Consider the following 25,706-nt stretch of genomic DNA (forward strand, 5'->3'; position numbering starts at 1 on the left):
TAAGTTGTGCAGTCCAAACTTAGTAGTGTGTTTCGCAGCTGGGTATATAAAAAGAAAAGGACAATCGTATTATATAGTGGAGTTATATGCATTTGAATAATAGGGACCCTTTTTAACACAATAAAGACAACTTTATTCTGCTTACCGGCATAATTTTGTTGTTAAAAATTAACCTCTCTCCCATTGAGTAATCGCCGCAAAAGTCAACGAAGTTATGGACAAATTGAAAACGACCGGCTCAAAAGTAGTATCGAAATGGTTAGGCAACTAAAAAACTATTTGAAACGTCCCAACATGTGGGCGGCGCAAAAGCTAACGGAGAAAAATTTAGTAGACTAAATTTCGAAACGCTGCTGAAAAGGAGCGAAATCGCACAATTTTAAAGCTTATGATTACAGGTGATGCAAAATGTATCACATACGACAGTTTCATAAGAACCGACCTGAAGCTTCTCAAATCATAGCAACCCTTCCTCCTCGGGTAGCAAATGATGGCATAAATGCTGCAAAGGCATGTATGCTTGGTGGGGTTGAAAGGAAATGGTACGCGCTGAACAACTACCGTCTAAACAAACCATTGCATCCGGCCTTTAAAGTTAATGTTCAATGAGAATAGATCAGCAAGCAATTCAAGAGAAGCCAAAATTGAACAACAGAAAAGGCACCGAGGTCTATAATTATAACATCACACAACATACACAAAATTAATGTTGTTGTTGCAGTAGCATAAATATTCCCCATACATATACGGGGAATGCGGCTGAAGGGACTGGCCTTGGCCGGTTATGAATCCGGGTCGTTCTGGTTACGTAGAACCGATAGTGGGAACGACGAAAAATTAATAATTCAAATTGTTTTTTGAATTTTGTTTCTTACAAAATAAATAAAAGAAATGGGTTTGAGCGATAGCAGTCTTTATTTTAACCTTTACCATCTGTCTATTTCATAAGTGTCAAATATGACTGACGTCTGATGTCACTTGCGAAAATTAAATATAAATCCAGCGATAGGGAGATTAATTTTGCGCCACCTTGTACATATTTGATTACAGAAACAAAGTTTTTATCTATGAAAGCAATAATTTATTTCAGTCTCTACAGAATTTCCAAAATGGAGTAAAATTAGATTGTTTAGAGGCCAACAAAATGTATTTGATGCTGTTTTTTGCTTAGAAAACTCAGAGGTTCTAATAGGTCCATCCAAAAATAGCAATACCTTATCGAATAAGTACTCAATTAAATACAGTTCTTAAATAAAAAAGACGTCATTAATTTTTCTAAATATATTACAGAACTTTTTAGCTAACCCAATATTATTTGATTAACATTTATGAGCCACCTTCCGTCATAGAAAACTGCTTGATAGGTATTCGAAGCGCGTATTCCAGAACTTTTAAATAGGCCTGCTCATGCAAAAAATTTCCAGTAAATTAATTTCCGAGAATTCGCTCTCAAAAAGAAAAATATCAAAAAAAGTACATGCACGCAAAACAAGTAACAATTTGTAAGCTTTACGAACAGCTGATTAAATTGTTGGCGGAAAAAATCACAAAAATGGAAAAATATTCAGTTGAGCTACTTCGTATTGAATTAAGTCATTCATCATCGCTGTCAGATGAAAAACATTCCATTAGCATTATTGCTTGGTAATCAAAGCTTTCTTCATATTTTCGTATATTGCCAAATTAGTTAAAAACCAAGAACTTTGACAAATTACACCTCAAGTATTTTAAATTTATAAATATAAAAATTCTCATTTGAGTTATGAACAAATATTTTTATTTCAACACTTTTTAGGCCTACACATCTGTATACAAACACACTGCTACTTAGATAGTCATTAACTTAAATCTCGCATTAATGTTTACTGAGCTCAGCTCGGTTACCAAATATTTAAACGAGAACGGAATTTCAATATGACCTACAGCAGAACCATCACCACACAAACGACAAGTGTCTGGCATCGATTGCAATTTACCAGTCTCTGTACGTTTGATGATCTTCTGCATTGGTGCCAATATACTACCACACTTGCTGCACACTAATGTATGCGTCTTGTCAGAGTTGTGGAAAAGACGATCTTGCAGAAGAAAGGCGGCTCCATGTGAAATCAAAGCATCACGCTCCATCTCTCCGAAACGTACACCACCGCCACGCTTGCGACCCTTTATGGGTTGCTGTGTTATGGCATCGACTGGACCCGTTGATCGCACTTGCCACTTATCGAAAACCATGTGACGTAGTCGCTGATAATGTACTACGCCAAAGAAAATGTCTGCTGTCATTTCACGACCATCCACGCCCGAGTACAGACGTTCCGTGCCATAGTAATTGTAACCACCCGCTTCCAGTAAGCGGCCAAAGTAATCGATTGCCGTATGTTTCTCTGAAAAGCGGAACGGTGTTGCATCGTGCACGAGTCCGTGCAAGGCAGCACTTTTGCCTGCCATTGTTTCAATCATCATAGCGATTGTCATACGTGATGGGAAACCGTGTGGGTTGAAAACAATATCTGGTATGAGCCCCGTTTCACTGAAGGGCAAATCTTCGGCCGGATAACGTTGTGAGCAGATGCCTTTCTGGCCAGCACGGGATGCAAATTTGTCACCAATTGTCGGTGGGCGGGGTATTCGTACCGTCACACATACCAAACGGCGTGCGTTCGCCTTAAAGCTACCACAATAGCGTACACTATCCACAACACAATCTTCTTTTTCATCTAGTTTTACAACTTTATAATTCGATGAGTCCATATCAAAGTAGCTGAAATGAGGAAAGATAATTTAGTTATATGCATGCATTTTAAACATTCCATCTAATTCGCCTACCAATAGAGAGGACAGCCTTGGTACAGTTTTGTGCCAGCGTGTGGCAAACCGTCATTGTCCAATATTTTGCTAAGTTCAGGCAAATGAGGACTGCGCGCAAAGTAACTATTACCTTCTAGTTCGATAAATTTTGATTTGTATATGCTGCCATAAGCAAAACCGCGCTCATGGGCAGACTTGTTTATAATCATGGCATCCTCCATATCGTAGCCTGTGTATGATATCACAGCGACAATAGCGTTAGTTCCCATCGCAAAGTCATCAAGCCTTATATTATCATGGTGTACCGGTCGAAAGAGCGGTGTTGTGGGGGTTTGTAAGCGGTATAATTTATTACTAGCTTGCTTAGGCCAGTTAAGGCACGGCGTACCCATAGTTTGTTTACCCATCTGACACTGGTACATGTTTCTGAAAACGAATTTTAATAAATGAAAGTTCTATTATTATAAAAAGTCATCATTGATTCTCAATATGCGCTTTACCTTGGTGATTGATTGTAGTCTGGCATAGGAATTAAATTCGCCAAATTGCTCATAAACTCCGTTTTCGACAATTCCATATGTGTGGTAAAACCGGGATAGAATTCCTTCAAATCGATTGCAATATCCATGTATACTTGTTCTAGAGAACCAATGTATTCGATTTTTCCAAGCGCCAAGTTTCGTACTGGACGCATAAGGCGCGTGGGTCCAACAAAGAGAAACAATCCTGGAAATTGACCTTTCGCTTTATGAGGTATATATGCGATTTCCATCATTTCGGGCAAATATCCTTCAATTTTTAAAGAACGTAACCTATTTACTATTTTCTCTGCGTCTACTTGACGTATATGGCCCAATAGTTTGCCTTCCAACAAGACAACAAATAATTTTGCATTCGCATCATACATTTCTGACTCTAATGGTATCATACCCATTTCTATCAAATACTTTGGTATAGCCTGTTAAATAATAAGTAATATTTGAATTGTATTCACGAAAATATGATATGTTTGCAATATTATCTGCTACAAACCTCAACTAGCTCCTTCTTCGGAATGCGCGATATGCGACACGACATAGTCAAGTGATTGAGCAGACCACAAGGCGCACCATCAGGTGTATGAACAGGACAAATGTAGCCCCAAGCATCGGGCAGCAATTGACGTGCTTCTGTTGTGCGCATAGTGAGAAAGTATGAGCCACGATGTACTGCACGAAAGTGAGACATATAACGAATGCGATTGATATTTTCAGCCATCACGACAAGGCCAGTGTTCTGCATAAGCCCCAAACCAGAACGCGAAGGTGCGTTGCCCGTGGCAAGAAAAGATTCCATGGCGTGCGAGACGCCGCCTCCATTACGTAAACAAGTTGTAAGTAAAGGTGGTGTTATTAATGCGTCCGGTGCCTCTAGACGTTTCATAACATATTTTTTAGCATACTGCAGCCACAGATCGACACGATCAGCCAAAAATTTTTGATATAAGTGGCCTGAAACAACGCGAAAAATAAGGATTTTCAAAACAAATGTGCAAATTAATGTATACCTGCTAGTAGAACTTCTTGCATCATTACTGCATCAACATTTTCAATTTTATAATTTCCCTGTGCACATTGAAACAGTTTTTGGACCATAAATACCAACAAATCAAACTTTTCTTTATGTGTATTCAAGTGAATAAGTATTCTTTCATTCAGAATGAAGTCCGTAACATCCATATCGGTTTTCCACTCAGGAACCTCTGGAAATCTCGATTTAAAAATCTTTCCCAAATATGCCTTGCAATCGTTATGGGTGTGCAACCCCTCGCCATGCACATCTCTAAGCATTGTTTGTACACATGAAACATAATACTGGTCCTTTTCATAACCACGTACCAAATTACGGTATATCTGCTCATCGCTATAATCAACCAAGCATCTCAGTATGAGACATATGGGCACATAAGACAACCTTTTCATTTGAGAGAACATCAACTTTGCAGTGCCATTATTAAGAAAATGTAGTACATTATTAAATGAAGTTTCATCTTCGCGTACTGTGCGCACCATTACGCCAATTTCACTAAAGTTTGCTCCTCGATCTTTCCACGTGGAACGTTTAACTGCAATCGGGTAGTTGCGTCTGCTCATCAGCAACATACGTATGATTCGTTCATTTCCTTTTATGACAAAAATTCCACCCCATTCGGTATCGTGTTCTCCATGTTTAACCATTTCTTCTGGTGTTAGTGCACCAAGGTTGCATGCATTGGATTTCAGCATAATCGGCACTTCACCCAGATCCACATTTATTGGAGCTTTCTCCAAACCATCCACCGTCCAACCTACCCGCACTGTGCACATACCCATGTATGAGGTATGTGATTGTCGTGACTCAGTAGGATATATCAAGCGAGTCTTTACATCTATTACCGCCATTGGAACTTGTGGACGAGCAATTTGTATACTTTCCACGCGCAGCTCTATTTGTTCACCAGCTGGCGTTTTAAAGCTAACAGGCGTCATGTATTTTGCGCAATTGTTCAAACCAATTGTGAGCATTTCATTGAAAGAATCCAAATGTGGAGCTCCCAAATTTTCCAAATGCTATGAGGGTGAAGAAAAACTTTGGTAATGTGAGACTAAATTTTGTGAAATGTGAATCTTACCTCGTTCAGCTTATCTGGAATTTTTTTGAAGTCAGGCCGACTATTTGTCAACGTTGGGTACACTTTCATGGCTCAGATTTTTTGTTTTAACAATTTACACCAGAAATTCCATATAAAATTCAGTTGTTATTAAAGAAACGTCAAAATAGTCGGTCGTCCGCACGTGTTATGAAAGTGAAATATGTACAAAAATGTGTGTGAATGCAAATGTAAATACGAGTACCGATTGTAGTCGGTACTTTTGGGAAGTCCATTCATAAAATATTATGTTGAATGAAAGTTGCAGAGAGGAATATCTGACCAATTTTTTCGAAAATTAGTCAAATAATTTTATTTTCCATGTAAAGAAAAAATTGTAAAAAAGAATACAACTTTTAATTACATAACAAATATATATTATATATTGTGCTCATTTGTGCACCTTTAAACTAACTCTACTTTTATATGCAGAACATAGATGAATTTTTTGTTGAAAATTTTTGTTTTGTAATTTTGCGGTATTATAAATAAAACTAGACGTTTCAATGTTAATTTATTTATATTATTTATTATAATACTAACATTTTATACTCTTCTCCAATCCTCTTCCCTAACACACCCCTAATTTTAATGTTATTTTTAATATTTTAGAATTAAGCTCAAACACTGTAAAATAACTTATCGTTGTGTGTTTAAATAATAAATAAAATAATAAGTAATCAGGAATAACAGAATACAAGATTTAGCAGTATGAAGTTGAATTTTGAGTGTAATTTTAGAGGAGCTTATAAAGAGTACTAAGCGGTAAATGTCAAAGTATCGAATTTATCTAAAAAATAAAAAATTTGTTTAAGTGAAACATGGTTAAAACATGGAAGAGGATTAGAAACAAAATTGAAATAAAGGGGCATGACAGCTGATTCTATTAAATTCATAGAGATGTGAATAGCGGTACCGCGATATAAATATTTACCCCTATTGCGAATATCGGCTGCCAGTCGATAAACTGTTATTGAGTGATTATCGATTATCGATGCTATAGTGATTGTTGATCGCTCGTAAAATCAGCGACTGTGAATAGCTTTCAACTGCTCATTGTTCTACAACAACTTTTTAAACGTTGAAGGTAAATGCGCAATGGAAGTAGTAAAATGATGGAAAAAGTAAGTTATTTGTATTTAAAATAGTAGGTACAAAATTAATGAAATGACTTTAAAAGAATTTGTATGTTACAGAACTAAAGTGGTAAGCAATAAAAAACAACTTGTGCGCCTGGTCCAGGTGTTGCAGGTTTATCAAGATTTAGGGAAAGGGATCTGTGCAAATACACAAGCATAAACAAGGTGGGAATCCATAGCAACAAAGCTTAAGGGGGGAAACCGGTCTAGGAGGCCGAAAATTTTGTGTTTTTCGTGAATTTTTTTAACAAGGAAAGAATACTCACAAATTGTTTAAACTTAGAGGGTATTTTATTAATATTTTTGAGTACACTTTTGCATTTTTTCAAGCTATTTCCGCCGGAAATAGTGGCGTTAGAGCGTGCTGTTCATGCACGATCGCCATCCGAGTATCTGGCTGGTGGGCATTCCTGAAGTTGTAATTTTTCTCTGTAATCAACAACTATTTTTTTGTTTTCATTCACAACATGTTTCCTTAGAATATGAACCTAATTTTGGTAAAATAATATTGAAAATTGCACGTTTTTGAGGCGCTTAAACAAAATGCCATTTTTTATACCATATTTTTCAACTATTTTGCTTAAAAAAATATTTTTAATGTTAAGGGTGATTTTTTAAGAGCTATGGGAAAGTTTTTCAAAAAAACACATGTAAAAATCAGAAAAATGCATGAAATTTTTATTTAAATCGATAGTACAGTCCATATAATTTAATGTTTGAAGAGTATTTCATGCAAATGTTGACAGCGACTGCGCTTCAAATGGTCCATCCGGTTAGTCCAATTTTGACATACTCTTTCCAATGTTTTGGCCGGTATCTCACATATAAATGCTTTAATGTTGTCTTCCAATGCGTTAATTGAAGCAGGCTTTTCTGAATAGACATGAGCTTTAACAAGCTCAGAATTAGGTTCATATAAATTAGAATTGAATAAAGAACACTCCCCAAAAATTTCATAACGATTGGTAGATAACTTTTTGAGCTAGAATGCCCACCAGTTGAAAAAAGTCGTTTAGAGAAAAACGCCGTTCTAACTACCGCGCGCTACGGTGCTGAACCGACGGGCGGTCTCTTAAGTGCTCATAGAATCGGGAATAATGCGAATTTCCTTTTAAAATTTTTACCACATATTCTTGAGTAGTTATACTAACAATTTATGCAATAAAAAAAATTTCGATTTTTTGATCAGTCTAAACTGGTTTTCCCCCTTAACAACGTGAGCAAAGTGAGATCATGGGAAAAGTGGTTAAAGGCAAAATATTCTAATTGATATTTGATAAAAGAAATAGTAGGGCATTTTGGACGTAGATTTGGACAGAACTTCGAACCCCGAACTTCGTACAACTGGTGGGGGCCCAGACGTTTTGTATGTTCTAACATCTGTGGAAGAACCTTTTTAAATAATGATGTTTGCGTCGATTCACCAGGAAACGAAATTGGAATCAGCGAGTTGCAAGATGAATTGGCAAGAGCCATTGGTGAGCAGGCAGCTTGGCACAGCGATTTAATTGAAGTATCTGCAGAAGTTTGTGAAATCATCGAAAAACAGGAACCTGAACCACAGTCTATTTCAGAAACACTAAAAACTAAATGTTGCTTTAAACGAAAACAGGATAGCGTTATTAGAATTAATCTCATCACTAAATCACAGTTCAATACTATTCATTTATTTGGCTTTTGTTAAAAAAATATTTACAGTGCACTCGGGAAAACGTCAACACTAGCTTACGTCAACATCCCAAAACGTCAACCCTTAATTTTTTACATTGTCTACTCTAAAACGTCAACCAAACCACAAAGCTCTAAAACGACAACTTTCAATAAATCAAAATTTTGAATTAAGCAACAGTTAAAATACACAGTTTTGATCACACACACACATTTATTTCATGAAATTAGTTCAGAATTCAGGTATTCCCCTTATATTTAAGTACATACATATTAATGTATGTAGAATAGAAAAAAATTGGAAAGGAAAAAACAACAGAAAAAAATAACCGATTTTTTTAGATGCATAAGTATGTATGTGAAATGTGATCTCTTTTGAAATGCGTTCCTTTAGTTTAAGTTAGGCTGAAAACCTTTTTTGTTCTTTTTTTGTATTTGTTTATGTTTAGTTTAAGTTTATAGTCAATAAAAACGTTTAAAGCACACTATCAATATGTTTTTTTATTAAAAGTTTCTACATTCATAAACGTCAACAATTTGTTAAACGTCAACACTCGTGGTTTTAATTAGTTGACGTTTTCCCGAGCGCACTGTATTTCGAAGTAATAAAAAGTAAATCTAATTCCTTAAAAATGTTAACCAGGTCGCACAGTTGTTTATAATTTAGATGCCCATTCACAATAGAGTAAATTTTGTCAATTAAGTTACTCAATACAAAAATAAAATAGAATTGACTCCATCGAAAAAATGTATTCTACTGCCAATCGACACTCGCAATAGGAGCGATATACTATATTATCTGTATTATCTCAACCGTGATTCACAGTAATAGAGAAAATATCTTTTTCATTATTTAAAAATTTACAGACCTCTAAATATTGGTGATCTTCACGCCTAGAATGCATGATGTGGAGTTCCGACTTAATTCTCCGTATACCAATTAAGTGTATGACGTTATTGCAAAGATCTCTAGGTAAGCACACTCTCAACTGGTTGTGAAAAAATGCCCACAGCTGAGATCACCTAATTCCTAAACGCTCTTTTATTCAATATGGTTGCATAAAAAATGATTAAATTTCATAGAAAACCGTATCAAAAAGCCTAAAAAATTACGTAAAAATGCAGATATTTCTCAGTAAAAGGCATTATTATTCCTAAGAAGTTTGGTACAAATATTTGTTATTGTAAAAAAGCCAAAAATATTATTTTCAAATTCTGTCGAAATTGTTTTTAAAAATTCTAATTAGCTTAGGCAAAAGACCAAGCATTCATACCATCAAACACTTGACTGCCTGTCAAACTCACACCAAGGGTGCCTGCCAAAAAATTGGAGAAAGAAGAGTATGTCACATGTATTTTTTTACAACTATGCCAGCCGCTAAAATTTTTTTTTTGCGACCGATATATACAAAAATTACAATCAGTGTTGACGTTGACTGCGTAGTTCGTGCATTGTTGTTGTCTAATCATAAATATTCCCCATAGATATGTATTTGAGGTATGCTGCTGAAGTGCCAGTGGGTATAAATTTGGATCCAAGGCGATTTTATATAAGATGAAGTTGCTAGAGCAGCTGATTTGTTTTTTGTCCTTGCGATTTGGTGTTTTTTTGTTACCAACAATGTTTTACTCTCTGATTGAAATTTTGACATTCAAATCAACAAATTTGAAAAGCAAAGTACTTTTAAATGTTGTTTTTGCTGTAGTTACTCCATCTTGTATAGATTTGCCTCGTCCGGATTGCTCCGGTCACGTTCGTGGGAACGATAGAATGCCTCCCATTTGGTTAGTTCTGGCTGAGATTAGCACTGTGGATATGACAAATAAAATGATAGAGCGGTTTTTTTCTAATAGCGCTCACCTCTCTGCAGGCACTGATGAACCCGTAAGTGTATTTCTGCATGAAGCAGAGTTTCTCATAAGAACCAGGGCAACATTAAGATGCATACCACATATCGAGGGAGAAGCTTGATCAAATATCTACTGCAGCGACTGTACGTGTGTATATAGAGTAGATATATTTTCGCTTACAGCATCGTTCGACTTAGGCAACTCTTCAATAATTGGAAGAATTCTATTGTAACTTTTATGCAAGGTGGCATAAAAGTAATCATTTATTTCGTTTTTGAATAACTTTTTTAATAAATAAATGAGAGAATGATTTTGAGTGATGGAAATCGTTATTTTGACCAAAGGCGGATTAGGTGATGGCATCCGCCCAGCTGATTTTTTCGCCGTAGATATGAATAACGTCAAAATTATTTGTTTTCTTTATATCTGTGTATTTACTTAGCCATTTGTGTACATTGAAAATGTATAGTTGATGATTCAAATAATATCTAAAGTGAAAAATACAAAAAAAAAAAAAACAAACATGACAGTGCTTTGCGCCACTTTGTAGTAAGCGCCATTAAAAAAAAACTTCAATAATTGCATCTTGTTTGCTTTTGGTGGAAAATTAAAAACATATATGTATGTATATAAATATAAATGCAAAAAACATGAAGCTAGGCGGCTATGATATAAAAGACACATGAATATGTTGCGATTTATCTTTTTTTTTTACTAGAAAGAGCAAATCTTGCCATTAAACAAGTGACATAATTTTATTCAAATGACTTCCACTGCTAGCCTATTCATTTTACATAGTGAAAATTGTATATTGATTTTTTTTTTTTCAATTAATTTCATGTTAAACATTCGGTTGGGTGACTCATGAAATAAAACAAAAACCACATACTTACTAGTTGATCAAAGTAAATTAAGTTCAACATATATAAATGCGAATATTACTGCAGGTATGCATCTACATACATAACATATAAATATATTTCCTATGAGTCAGCACTCAAATATTCGTTAGAATTAACTTATGGCAGTGCATATTCGTGCGTTTGTTTATTTTACTTCCAATAGAATATGCCAAATGAAAAATATGCCATACCAATAACGAAAAAAGTTAAAAAGTATACAATTTGTATTAAGAAAATGCATGGAAAACATAAATTAATTATATTTCTGTAGTCGTAGGTTTGATTCTACAGCTGATACTCGTATCACGCGCTCCGATAGGTTTTTGTGATAGTGAGTTATAGTATTTAGTTAGTGACGCATTAGTAATTAGTTTTATATGTTTCATTTTATATTTATTTAGTTTCATAGCCTGGGGCAGTGCGCCAACCTAAATCCAATCAATCTTCCCCATAACATCAACAGCTCTGGTTGGCTGTAGATATCTGCCTGTTGGAGGTCTCGTAATGGTATCAAAACGGCGCTTTAGTGCTACTGGAGGAGTGCCAGGTGCACTTCAACCATTTCACCTACCTACCTAGTTTCATACATTTTATTTTATGTTTATATTTCTTATTGGTGCAAAAAAAGAAAAATAATTTTACTATTATATTTTCCTCATTGTGGTATAAATCATTGGCGCACTGTTCGTAATACATATACATACTTGCATAAAGAAGGGGCACGAAAAAACAAACCAGTCGATTGTGTTAATTCATCACTTGCTTAAAACTAAATGTAATTAAAAAATAAGTATCTATACATATTTATAGTGTTTCCTGTCATTATTAATTTGGCGTATTCACTTTTGATAACTTCTACGTATTCTTCGGAAACTACGGTAACTTAGGTATATGTTAAAAAAGGCTAATAAAACCTAGTCGGCCTGACAGTGGAAGAAAAAAGGATTTGCCTCGGTAATAAAAGACATAGAATGGTGCCATTATTTCGAAAAAAGCTGACCTTTCACTTCGTGATACTTCAGAACAGGGCCGTATGTCCGAAAGAAACGTCCAAGAAGTATACAAAAGTGAAGGTTTACGATCATGTTTGGAACGAAGGCCTGGCAGTAGAAGAAAAAAGGATTTGCCTCGGAAACAAAAGCTAAAGAATGGTGTCATTATTTCGAAAAAAGCTGACCTTTTCTGACTCCGAGATGCTACAAAAAAGGACCCGTATGACCGAAGGAAACGTCCAAGAAGTGTGGAAAAGTGAAGGTTTACGATCATTTTTGGAATGAAGACCTGGCAGTGGAAGAAAAACGGATTTCCCTAGGAAACAAAAGCCAAGGAATGGTGTCATTATTTCGAAAAAAGCTAACCTTTCACTTCGTGATACTACAAAACAGGGCCGTATGTCCGAAAGAAATGTCCAAGAAGTGTACAAAAGTGAAGGCTTACGATCATTTTTGGATCGAAGACCTGGCAGTGGAAGAAAAAAGGATTTCCCTAGGAAACAAAAGCCAAGGAATGGTGTCATTATTTCGAAAAAAGCTGACCTTTCACTCCGAGATGCTACAAAACTGGCCCGTATGTCCGAAGGAAACGTCCAAAAATGAAGGTTTGTGAATGAAAGATTGTAGGACCCAATCGAAATGGTAAACAAAACAAGAGTGATACATATTCGACAATTTTGTTTGTTCACATTGCCGTTTAAATCGAAATGGGCCTCATCAGACATGAAAAGGCAGTTTAACATGTTTTGGTCTTCTTCCACCATTTGCAGGATCTTCTGGCAAAATTCCAAGCGAATCGGCAAGTCTGCTGCATTCAGTTTGTTAACCATTTGAATTTTGTAGGGAAATAAGTCTAAATCTTTGTGCATTATTGTTTGCAAAGACTGTCGGCTGACACCAAGTTGAGCAGATAAGCTTCTTGTTGAAACCCTTGGATTGCTTTGTATAGCTGCAGCTACAGCAGCGATCGTTTCCTCCGTCCGAACTGGTGGGTTTCGATGATAAGGCCTTCTTGCGACTGTTCCTTGCTCAGCAAAATTATTCACCAGTCTCATTATGGTCCATCTGCTCGGGGGATCGCCGCCAAACATCCGCCTGTACTCTCTCTGTACCAAAACTATGGACTGCAGTGCGTGATAGCGGCGGACTATCCAAATTCTTGTTTGCGTGTCCCAGTTATCCATTTTAATAAATTTTAAAGATCAATCTGCAAATTAAAACAAAAATGGAATAGATAACTTAAAAAGAAAAAAAGTTATTCAATTTTTTTTTGGTAGCGGCTTTCATCAGCCACCCTGTAAAACACGTACGCGGAAATATACAGTCAAGATACTCATAAATATGGCTGAGTGGTTTTGGACGATGAAACATATGTACGTAAAACAGACTTTAAGCAGATTCAGGACGCTGAGTTTTATACTGCAACGAAGATAGTAGGAGTTCCAGGTGCTTTTAAGCTAAAAATGTCGGAAAAGTTCCCTAACAAATATTTGGTCTGCCAGTGTGGTATGAAAAGCAGAACGTTTATTACCATGGACATAATAAATCAAGAAATTTATATGAACGAGTGGTTACAAAAACGTTTGCTGCGATTCATAAAACAACATAAAGGCTCAGTTCTGTTCTGGTCTGATCTAGCATCGTATCGTTATAGCCGTCTTGCTATGAACTGGTATGAAAATTACGTGGTAAATATTGTTCAAAAGGACCACAACCCACCAAACTGTCCACAAGCCGTTAGAAAATATTTCGAAAGTTTTAAAACAAAATTGCTAAAAACGAAAAAGGAAATAAAAAATCAGCAGCAGTTTAAAATGAGTTGGTACAGAGCCGTATGAAAAACTGATGTCCACCGCCCACTGAGAGGAGTCAAATCTAAATTGCGCCATTCTGTTTATAACAAAGAAAAGTGATATGAGTTTTTTGTGTAACATAGTACGCTTAACAAATGATAGCTTATATAAATTTGATGTTATCACGCTTCTCGCCCGTTTTTTCGTGTACATTCTTTATTTAAAGAACAAATTACACGTTTAGGGATTTTTAAATAACTCAGTCATGACTTCATATTCTGTGATTCTAACGTCTAATGAATTGCCAAGGTGGTCAAGCAATTCAGCTAATTCTCTAGTCACAAAGGTTTTGGCCATACATATCTATATATATATAGTAGTAGTACTAATTCTTTATTTATTTATAAATATTGCATCTAACAATTCAATAATTTATATAATAATTCATTTAAATATTGAAATAATAGGACTATGAATAAGTTCTTGCGGTTTTTTTCGAAATTTGAAACTTTATTGACGTAAAATGGTTACAAATTTAATATTCAAAATATTGTCCATCGCTTACTACTACTTTTTCCCATCTTTCTGGCAATTCACGGATTCCCTTTGTGAAAAATTCGGTCGGTTTTGCCGCAATCCACGAATCGATCCATTTTTTGACTTCATCGTAATTACGGAAGTGCTGGTCAGCCAGGCCATGTTGCATCGATCGGAAGAGATAGTAATCGGATGGCGCAAGGTCTGGACTATGCAACATGTGGCCGAGCATTGTCATGTTGCAAAATAACTTTGTCGTGTCTATCGGCGTATTGCGGCCGTTTTTCTCGCAGTGCTCGGCTCAAACGCATCAATTGTCGTCGGTAGACATCCCCCGTAATCGTTTCATTCGGTTTCAGTAGCTCATAATACACAACACCCAGCTGGTCCCACCAGATACACAGCATAACCTTCAGGCCATGAATATTCTGCGCCGACGTCGATGTTGAAGCATGGCCAGGGTATCCATACGTTGCCCGACGTTTTGGATTGTCGTAATGGACCCACTTTTCATCGCCAGTCACAATTCGATGCAAAAAACCCTTTCTTTTGTGCCGTTGAAGCAGTTGTTCGCATGCCATAAAACGGCGTTCAACGTCTCTTGGCTTCAATTCATACGGCACCCAATGGCCTACCTTTCGGATCATTCCCATGGCTTTTAAACGTTTGGAAATGGTTGATTGATCAACTCCCAAAGTTTTTGCAACCTCTTCTTGCGTTTGAGCCGGATCTTGATCGAGCAATTCCTCCAATTCGGTATCCATGAACTTTGGCGGCGCACCCTCGCGTTCTTCGTCTTCCAAGCCAAAATCACCACTTTTAAAGCGTGCAAACCACTTCTGGCACGTTCGCTCAGATAGAGCATGCTCACCATAAACTTCCACCAAGATACGATGACTTTCGGCTGCTTTTTTCTTCATATTAAAATAATGAAGAAGAATTCCCCGCAAAAACACATTATTTGGCACGAAATTCGACATTTTCAAGTGTGGTAAAAATATTGTTGTTTACGCTTCAAATAAAAAACTTATACTGACGTTTGTGCCTTACGACAGTAGCTCTCCAATGAATGTTTGGAAATGTGGATCGATGGAATAATAATCAAGTTACGCCATCTGTTGTAAAACCGCACGAACTTATTCATAGTCCTATTACATAAAGAAAGAAATAATAAATTTGTGGCAATAACAATGTTGTCTGTCACACCTCAAAAATTAATCAAAAATTAAACCTTGCAATAAGAAATTCTCTATAGCTAAAGCTGAGTATATAAAAGAAGTTAGTCTTTTTCAATTGTGGCCATTAAGTATATCTTGTGCTTCTGCTTCATTTAGTTTCGCTGCGTTTAGGTATCTTGTTCTGAATTCCTTCAGTACCGGATATCTTCCTAAGAAGTGGTGCATATCTTCTTCCTCGTTTAAATTGCAGAGAGTGCATATTTTCTGTAACTACATCTTGCTTTGAAAATTGTTGTTATGTCAGCTAGTCGCATATCTTCTTCAATATTTGATTCCCCTTTTGAGTAGTCTAAATGTTTATAAATTCGCGCCTCGCTTGACTGTGCTTTTTGCCTTGCCATGCTGAGATCTTTTATTTTCATTTTGGTAAGAAGTTGCACACAGCGATCTTCCCAGTCTATAGCGGTGATGTTTTCTGCAAACTTCAGACCGAAGTCTATTCCCATGCCGTTCAGCTGCCTAAGCCAAAACACATTTTTACTTAAGATGCCTTGTGTTATTTTGTGTGGGAGTCTGTTGCAATTGTATTTATAAATGATTTTCCAGATATACTTCATGTAGTTCTAGAGAATAAATGTGGCTATCTTCTAAATTAGTTTCTAGTGTAAGTTTCTAGTGTTAAATTAGTTTCTAGAGTATTATATAATTGGTGCGTACACCCTTTTTGTGTGTTTGGCTGAGCTCCTCCTCCTATTTGTGGCGTGTGTCTTGATGTTGTTCCACAAATGGAAGGACCTACAGTTTCAAGCCGACTCCGAACGGCAGATATTTTTTATGAGCAGCTTTTTCATGGCAGAAATACACTCGGAGGTTTGCCATTGCCTGCCGAGGGGCGACCGCTATTAGAAAAAACTTTTTCTTCAAGCGAGATTCAAACCTACGTTCTATAGTAGTCTCGCACCATCCCATTCGGCTTCCGCGGCCGCTATACATACGTGCGTTAAATAACTACAGCACAGGATCCTATTGGCAAGTTTTGACAATTTATTTGCTTCTCATTTCATTTTTTTTTAATGAAAATATAGTTCATTCTCAGTTTCGAGTTTCATACTTTGTGTGATCTAAGAAAAAATTTAAACACTTTTTAACAAAATCTCACACTTTTTCATCAGAGTCTTTACAATAATTTCTGGTACGCAGTTTTATAGTCCATTGAATTTTGGTACAATAAAATGTAAGTTTGAAGTGGCGTAAAAATCGCGTTGAGTTTTTACAGTTTTTGTGGATGGTGATGGGTGTTTCTTTCCTTATAAAAAAATATCGAGCATTCGTTATATGGAGAACAAATTTTTCAAAAGGTTCTAATTAAAAAAAGTGAAATTTTGATGAAAATTTATTGAATTATTTAAGAAACAAGTGCAAAAATTTTTCCGAAAAATTCACATATACGAACGCTTACGTCTTTTGTTGGGTGTTTAGCCGAACTCCTCTTACAATTTTGTATTCGCGTTTTAATGTTGTTCCTTAAATGGAGGTTTCTTCGAATGCCAGCTAGTTTTTTATGAGGCGGCTGCTCATAGCAGAAATATACTCAGAGGTTCGTCACTATTTGTTGTTCGAATAGCGATCGCTATTAGAAAAAACCATTCCAATAATTTTGCTCTTTCATATCCACAGTGAGTTTCGAGCTCGGTCACTACCGAATGGTAGTCACACACAAATACTTTCGGCAACGTCAGTCGTCCAAATCTATATACAAAATTAATCACCCTATCGCAAGATGTTATACGAGTATATTTACAAATGGCATCGTACGTCAATCATATTTGATAGTTGTGAACAGCTTCAGTATACAAACAGAAAGCAACGGCGCGTTGGAGGTCGACATAAAGCTTTCCATCACTCAACATTTTTTACGAGTATATGTAGCAAAAAAGTTATTCAAAAGCAAAATTGGTTGATTAGTTTTGCGCCACCTTGTAGGAGTATTTACAAAACGCAGCATTAACAAATGATTAATATTCTTTTTCGAGACGTCTGCAATTACACTTACATATGGCAGTCATTGGAATGCTATTTGCTTTGTGGCAGACAAAGGAACAGCACCGCAGCGAATGTCCAAATGTGAGCAGTGTTTTGCAACACCACACACATACAAACGTACAACCATCCATACAAATGTATGCGTATATATCGCTTTCCGAAAGCCAATACAAAATTAAAGTACACTGAACCTAAAATAAAATGAATTTAAGATAAAAATTACTGTAAACACACAAAAAACAAAAAAAATAAATAAATAAATAAAAAAAGATTCTGGCAAAGACTTACGGTAAAGGAGGGCAGAAATAATGTTTGTTATACACCGTTTTTTAAGTTTACATCCGAATTTTTCGGGATAGTTAAAGGTTCCGCCTTCTTTACGATCTTTACAGCGTAGGTACGTCATCCTCTAATCTCAAGGCCCCTTCCTCTCTTCCTTTTCCCCTGTATGGTATCACAACGGACGAATTTTGAATATTTGTCCAAGTTGGCCCCTCGTAAGGGCGACCAGTTACACTAATCCTAAATCCTAATCCTACAGCGTAAGTACAGAATATTTTCAGAAATTGTATGGGAATTACCAGGGCGATAGTTCCTTTAGAATATAAAAACTCTCTACCTCTTTCTCATATAGGGCATGCTTTATTCCTTTAAAGAAAATTTGTATAAAAATCTTCTGATGTTGTTGTTGTTGTCAAAAATATTTTTACTAAGCTTCTTTTTTACTAATTTCGCAAGAAAAGCAACAGAAACAATTTAAATATCCTGATGGAAAAAATGTCATGTGCAACATGTCCCGTGTGACAATAATTAAAATTTAATTAAAAAAATAGCACAATTAATTTGTGGGTAAAATCAAAACCATTTTTGCGAAAGATCAATGCACAACATTCTAAAATTAGTCACTTTGAAATATTGCCTCAGCTTGATTGATATCGGCTTTTGAATTGTTGGCAGCGAAAACCACTTCTGTTTTTGTCTCGTGCGAATTCTTTGGCCGAATTTTAAGGCGAAGACGAATGCATAAGGTGATATCAGTAGAAACAAGAATAGTAGAATAAGAGATTGTATGTAGCTTTTTGTTTTTGTACTATCGCTGAAAACGAAAAATCTCCCAAAATCAATTACAGGAATAATAAAGAGCTGTAAGTTGGGCCTATTTTCAAATAAAAAAAAAAACTTTTCGATGACGGTTTTTCTCAGCTTGAATATGTTCGACATGATGGAAATGCTCATATATGTATAATATATACAATATAATTTTGCAAAAGTACAATATATTATTTTATTATTGGGCTATTATAAATTAAGGCTTTCGTCTTAATATTCCTAAAAAATTACGCATGAACGAATTACGAATATCGGAGAAATGGCTCGGTTAAACATCTAGCAAAGGATGTATGGGTAAATTTTATACTTACATATGCATTTACATATAAGTAGACATGAAAAGTTGGCAACAGTTGAGGAAAATACTCTATGCTGATCTCATATTTCGCAGGTAATATGTAGGTAAGTTTCTTGGATAATTGTAATATCACGAGCAGTCCTTGGATATTAGTGGAACTAGCATGAAACGGACTCGTATCCATTAATGTAAAGAAATGTTGAAGAAATCCAGCCCCGGAAACGAAATAGTAAAATGACAGTATGGGTGTTCCAAGACGAGCTTAAGCCAACAAAAGTTCTTTGCGGAAAAAGCACCTCAAAGCAAATGGTCGTCTGTTTTTTTCGGAAAATCTGGTCGTGCGCCAAAAATGTAACTAGCGAAACTTAAAGCAGTCAATTCTGACAAAAGTTTTCGGAGAATTAAGGAAAAACAACCGTCGAAGACGAATCATACGTCACCAAGCCAATGAGAGCTCTCACGTATCGACTCATTCAAGAGAGGTTTTAAGGGGGGAGCCTGGTTTATAAGGTCAAAAAAAACAATTTTTTTTTTTCGTTTTAAGCAATTCCTAATATATTTCAGAATATTCACACAAAGTTACAGAGCCTAATTCTCAATATTTCCGCAGATACAAAGCCAAAGGTAGGCGAGCGTTAGGTAGTTACGCTGTGACCGGACAGCTATAGTACAAACTTTATCTTCTTTTCTCGACTTTTCATTTTTATGATTTCTTTGAATTGGCGTACATGAATGAAAAAAAACTAATAAACCTTTTGAAATGAATCATAGCTTGTTCCCTTCAGTATTAAATTCTCTTCTATTTGAACTAACAAAATAGTTAAAAAAAAATTTCAAGTTAATTTTTTTTATAGAAAGGCTTTTTTTCTTTAAAACCTCCAAAAAGTTGAAATTTTGGAATTTCTCTCAGTTTTCTTAGTTCATCTAGAATAAAAAATTATGTTAATTAGAAATCCATTTGAATTTTTTGCTTTAGATAATAATTACGAGCTGTATCTTGTACGCCAGTTGGAAACTCCAGCGTTGCAGCGCTCTACTAATTTCTATGTTAAACATTTTTTTCAACTTATTTTAACCAGTACAAAAATTTTTTATACTTTTTAAATGTTCATTAAAAGATAGAAAAAACTTTGCAGTGCTAAATTAATTTTTTCCTTAAAAAAAAAAATCGCAAAGAGATGCAATTTTTAGACCTCATAAACCAGGCTCCCCCCTTAAGTACTGAAAACATCGAATTACAGCCCAGATTTAGCACGTAATGAGATCTTTTAGTTCCCAAACTTCAAAAATAAAATGCAAGGAAAATGTTCTTCAACTTTTGAAGAGGCTGCTGAAGCCTTTAAAAAGTTCGTTTTAGAAGTATCTACTTCTGAGTGACAAATGTGGTTTGAAAATTGGTTCAAGTGAAAGCGGAAATGTATCGACTTCCATGGGGAATATTTTAGAAAATAATCAAAGCCTTTTTCATTATAATTCTATCAGATTCAGCGATCAATTTCACGTAGTAATTGGAAGTTTTTGACTGTAAGCTGTTGAACTGAAAACTGCTGTTGAAATCTGACAACATTTTGTTCAACAGGAACTGTCTTCACGAATTGTCGTGAATAACTTTCTTTATTAAGGAAAGTTGACGCATTTGTGGAATTTTTGTGACAATTTATGGGAACATTTACGCGAATTTTTAGGTTATTAAGAGTGTTCGTGTTAGTCGTTTCGACATAGAATAGCCACTAAAAATGCTATGAGGAAAATACTAAAAATGAAATGCGAAAACATTATGTACGAGGGTCATTTGAAAAATTCGTGCAAAAATAAAACTACTTAGCGGTTTGTGGTAAACCTGCTGCAATCACCTCCTTTTTTGAATAAAATGTTTTTTCCCGCCAGCCATTTATTCATATGGGGTAACAAATACTAGTCCAAGAGAGCCAAGTCTGGAGAAGAAAGAAGGAGGAGGGGATGTGAAATGAGTTTATTTATTTGCATATTTAGTCCATGAAACAATAATTTCTTACAGACTAATTAACAATTATACTTAAATAAGGGCATCGTATTCAGACTATCAGTAACAATGCTTTTTGGCAAAGAAAAACCAAGATCTACAGGTGCTTTGGCTAAATTCACCAATATCCCTTCCAAAAGTTGCATTACGAATATAGGCATAGCGTATGCTTTTGAAACGACAAAATTAATACGACTGACGAATGAAAATTTAATATCAAAGATAACGCCAAGATCCTTGAATTCTTGAAGGGATGGCAATATTCCTCCAGAGAAGCTGTATCGAGTTTTTAATAAGCTGCGTGATTTTGAAAAAGAAACATGGATGCATTTTTTAATATTTACAAAAAGATTTGATCTCAAGCACCAAGAATATAATTCATCTAATACGGGTTGGAGTTTCATCATATCTGCAGTGTTCTTAACGACTGAGTAAACCTTCAGTTATCGGCGTACAATAAAAAGTTGGCGAATGAAAAGCAAGAACCAATGTCATTTATAAACAGAATAAACAGCAATGGATCCATCCAAAAAAAGTCCAGATTGCACATCATCGAATGTGACAACGCACCGACTTCGACTCAAATAGGACTTAAGCCATTGCAGAAAAGTCGACTGAAACTCCAGGCAAGTGAGCTTGTCGATCAGCACTATATGTGAAACTTTGTCGAAGGCTCTAGAAAAGTCGGCTGTCACTAAAGACAGCCAGATTTGTAAATGTAGAAAGACCCAATACAAATGCGTGTTGAAATTGAACTCTTAACTAAAAAATATATTTTATCTTTGATGACACATTCAAAAACTTAGATACATTAGTGAGATTCGAGATATGTCTATAATTGCATATATCACTCTTACTGCCGCTTTTAAATATGGGAGTTATATCAAAGAAGCGAGTTTCCTAGCATCAGTGAATTTTCAATAAGCTATTGCAAATTATTTTCAGCGGAGCCACCAGAGTAAGGCAGTTTTAAATAAAATATACCATCAAAGTCAGTTTGGGTGTAGTTTTAGAGTTTTGAGAGTTGGGACCTTATTTCTATTAATTTTGCGACCACAACGGCTCAGGTGTGAGCTGGTGCGTTGCCATGATGGAAAAAAATCACTGGACTTTCTCGATTCAAACGAATGCCAAACACAAAGAAATATACCGATCTGGCTGAGACTTGGGGTGTGTCCTTCCAAGATATACTACTAACTAAGCATAACCTCGATACGCGCCAGTAGTACCATCTCTTTGCCTTTGCACGGACTTTTCAAACGACCTTCGTACATCATGCCTACAAGCTTGTTGACAAAAATTCATTTAATATTTGATGCTTGCAAATAATTGCATTTGAGCGCCGATGACGATTTTGGTTTTATTCTGAAATGACGTAAAAGCTAAATGTATGATACATAGGCAAAGTATAAAGTTAATTTATGCATACAGATACCAAAGTAGTTACATACCTGTAGGAAAATACGTCAGTTAAGATTTTTGATGTAAAGGGGGATCAGGAGGTACTTTTTGCAATAGGAGTTTTTTTGGCAGTACCAGCAGGACTACCGTTAAACTGAATACATAATTTTTTTTAAGTATTCCTTGACATTTCGTCATGGAAAGACTTACAAATTATACAATTGTAGAATTTTACGTTTTGTGAAAAGTGTTCATTGCGCGGTAAAGCCAACTTATGGGGTACATAACCGTACAGCCTGATCGATGTAAAGAGAATATTGCGGCTGTAAATGAAAGTTTAGCCGAAGACGCAAAAGAATCGATACGGCGCCGGTTTCAACAACTTTGCCTATCCGACTTTTTGATGCCGGAAATTAAATACTTGTCAAACAGCCCGGGAAGCAATGGATTTACTGTGTCGTCGTTTCGGTGACAGTGGATTGGACACCAAGGTCGTGTGATATCACACCTTTGGATTTTTATTTCTGATGGTATGCTTTGTGGATAAACTAGCATCGATTGAGGCATTGGAGACCAACATTACTAAAGTTATACACGAGATACCGACCGAAGTACTCCAGTGCGTCATTCAAAATTTGGTGTTTACGAATGACCGAATTACGGCGCAGTTGTGGCAATATTTGAAAGGGATTGTCTTTAAAGAATAAATGTCATAAATAGTTCTACACAAAAATAATAAGTACTGCCCAATAAATTTGAATTTTCGTTGCTTATTTCAATTTGAAATCCTATACCTCTAAGTTGATCACCCTTTTTAATATTATATTGAATTAAATCAAAATTGATGGTCGAATGGTATCACATTATTTGAAATTTGAGCAAATCCATAGTGCGACTAAATGTACATACATAAATATTTTTAATCATAATTTGCCTATGCCATATGGTGCCAAGTAAGTTGCAGTTAGTTGTAAATTGCCCCTTATGTAATTGTTTTTAAAGTGCCAAATTTTGGTAGCGTCTTAATTGGAAAGCCCCCAGTTACTAGTTCGCATTTAGTGACCTCAAAATCAGTTCATTTATTCAGTTTTTCTCGCAAGGTATTAATCCACGTATGTACGCAGGTAAGTGTTTTCATCACATGTAAATATATAGTGCTTACATACGTAAAATTGAAGAATGCCCGCAAAATTTTTTGGCACCCAAGAGTTGTTTTGATGCATCACATTTCTTTGTTATTTTCCCTACCTCACCTTCAATGCTATTCTCGCCAAATAGGACGATTGTGGAAGATCGCTAATTTTGCCAAGTCAGCAGCGTTATGTGCTTTGCATGCGTTTTACTTTTGTAAGCAGCTGACTGACTCACCTACACTTAAATACTTAATAGCAAATAAGCTATGCAAAGATGCTGTAGCTATACATGGAAATATGGCGAAATCAGTGAAATTATCATTAAAGGCTGTTGGGTTTATTTTGATAAGAAGCAAACAAAAGGCTATTTGCGTTTCGAAAATGGTACTTGCAAGGCGGCCGCTAACAGAGTTGATGGAAATTTCGAATTTTCATGTGGCATTTTGCAGCACGTTCCTCAATATGCCCGGCGATAATCTAACGCTGAATCTAATCTAATCAATGTATTGAAAAGACTCTGGCTTGTTTACGTAGGTTAATCTGTTTAAGTGAGGAAGTACTATGAGTAAGCGTTCTCGCTGGTCTAATCAAGTAACCAAATGGCCTGGATTAACACTAGAACTACGAAGATTTACCATATACCTATTTCAACTAACCGGTCATTTTGACCGGTTTTTTTGTTTAACTACACAAAACAGTAGAAATTTAGAAATAAAACTAAAAATTCATAAGATAATTAAATTTGAAGTCATCCCTTGGCATAGTTTTTGAAAAAAAGGCGGGCCCCCATTTCTGGGACCATAAATAAGATAATTTTAAGTTCTTGGCTTCATAAGCGCCACGCGCAAATAAAATGGCCAGAAAAGCGTTGAATTTTTCTTCTGATAAATCCAATTCTTCACCAGTAACTCGTAAACCTTCTTGTTTTGTGCATGTTATGATATGATGTATAATATCACGATTAATTAGTAATGAGAAAGCATTACTCACAACATTCTTTACAATTTTTTTTTTGCATATCCTGTAGGTCCTACTTTTTGTTTGAAAATGGTATGTTTTGGTTTTCTCCCTGGATAGGATCCAGCTTTGATTTCATACCAAATAGTTCCATTAGCAATTTCAGTTTGCTGATCTTCGCTCTCATCGGAATAGGACGGAAATCTTACACTTTTTCTTTTACATACCTTGAGTATGTTCTCCTCTTCACTATCACTGCATACATAGACTTTCTCTTTATCAAACTGGACCGCTGAAATATTTGTTGATTTGCAGACAACTTCGGATATATCTTCGCATATATTTGTTATATCTTCAAGAAATTTTATTTTTTTCGAATGTGACGCCATTTTCAGGGTAATAACTTCTAACTGAAAACTATAATTTTATTTCCCTTTCTAATAATGAAAAAAATATTCATCAGAAACCACTTACAATGTATGCAAGAATAATGTGAGATTATAAAGAAATATAAAAAATATTCAATTCATTTGCAACTATACACGGTAAGTAAGAATACTAAATTGAAATTTTTATATGCTACGATTTATGATAACTTATCAGTATAGGGGTTACAGACTGACTGTAGAAATTGTATTCATATTACGGATTTAGTATAACTGTATATACCATATTACAGTTATACAAATTTTCGCATAATATATGGAAGACGCAAAATCTTTGAATTCCGGGAATTTTCCATATTCAAAAAGAATATTTCAAGAATATACAAAAAGTATTAATGATATTTTGATGACCGATCAAAATGACCGGTTCGTATATTTAGGTATAACACATAGTTAACTCTGAAAATTGGAAGCGTAAGAACAAAATAATCTATAATATTATTCTATACACAAATTTAATAAAAATCATGACATTATCGAAAAAAATGTAATTGGAATATTTAAGAGGAAATGGGAAATAAATGTTCCAATCGGTCATTTTGACCGGTTCGTAGTTCTAGTGTTAAACACATTTTGCGATTTGACTTATTTTTAGTGTTTAGTTTGAACTTTGGTGCATTAAGAGACTTATAGTAGAATTTTATGGGGAGTATTTCCGTGGAGCATTCTAAACCATTATATCCTACAGTTATAAATATTTTTGTCCTTTCCCACAAAAGAGACAAAACTACAGAACGGCTGAATAAATAAAAAAATAAAAAAAAGGAATTCGCGCGTACA

General features: G+C 35.4%; 1 protein-coding gene across 1 annotated transcript; it reads right to left on the bottom strand.

The window, feature by feature from the left end:
- Nucleotides 1-1,754: 1,754 nt before the first annotated feature.
- On the bottom strand, nucleotides 1,755-5,632 carry LOC128863723 (DNA-directed RNA polymerase I subunit RPA2). Its single transcript, XM_054103030.1, has 6 exons — nucleotides 5,459-5,632; nucleotides 4,355-5,396; nucleotides 3,841-4,298; nucleotides 3,309-3,766; nucleotides 2,827-3,234; nucleotides 1,755-2,761 (listed from the first exon to the last, which is right to left on the bottom strand). The coding sequence occupies exons 1-6, from the start codon at nucleotides 5,525-5,527 to the stop codon at nucleotides 1,828-1,830; spliced, it is 3,369 nt and encodes a 1,122-aa protein (XP_053959005.1). The 5' UTR covers nucleotides 5,528-5,632; the 3' UTR covers nucleotides 1,755-1,827.
- Nucleotides 5,633-25,706: the final 20,074 nt, after the last annotated feature.

The sequence above is a fragment of the Anastrepha ludens genome, chromosome 5, assembly GCF_028408465.1.
Source record: "Anastrepha ludens isolate Willacy chromosome 5, idAnaLude1.1, whole genome shotgun sequence".
Lineage (NCBI taxonomy): Eukaryota > Metazoa > Arthropoda > Insecta > Diptera > Tephritidae > Anastrepha > Anastrepha ludens.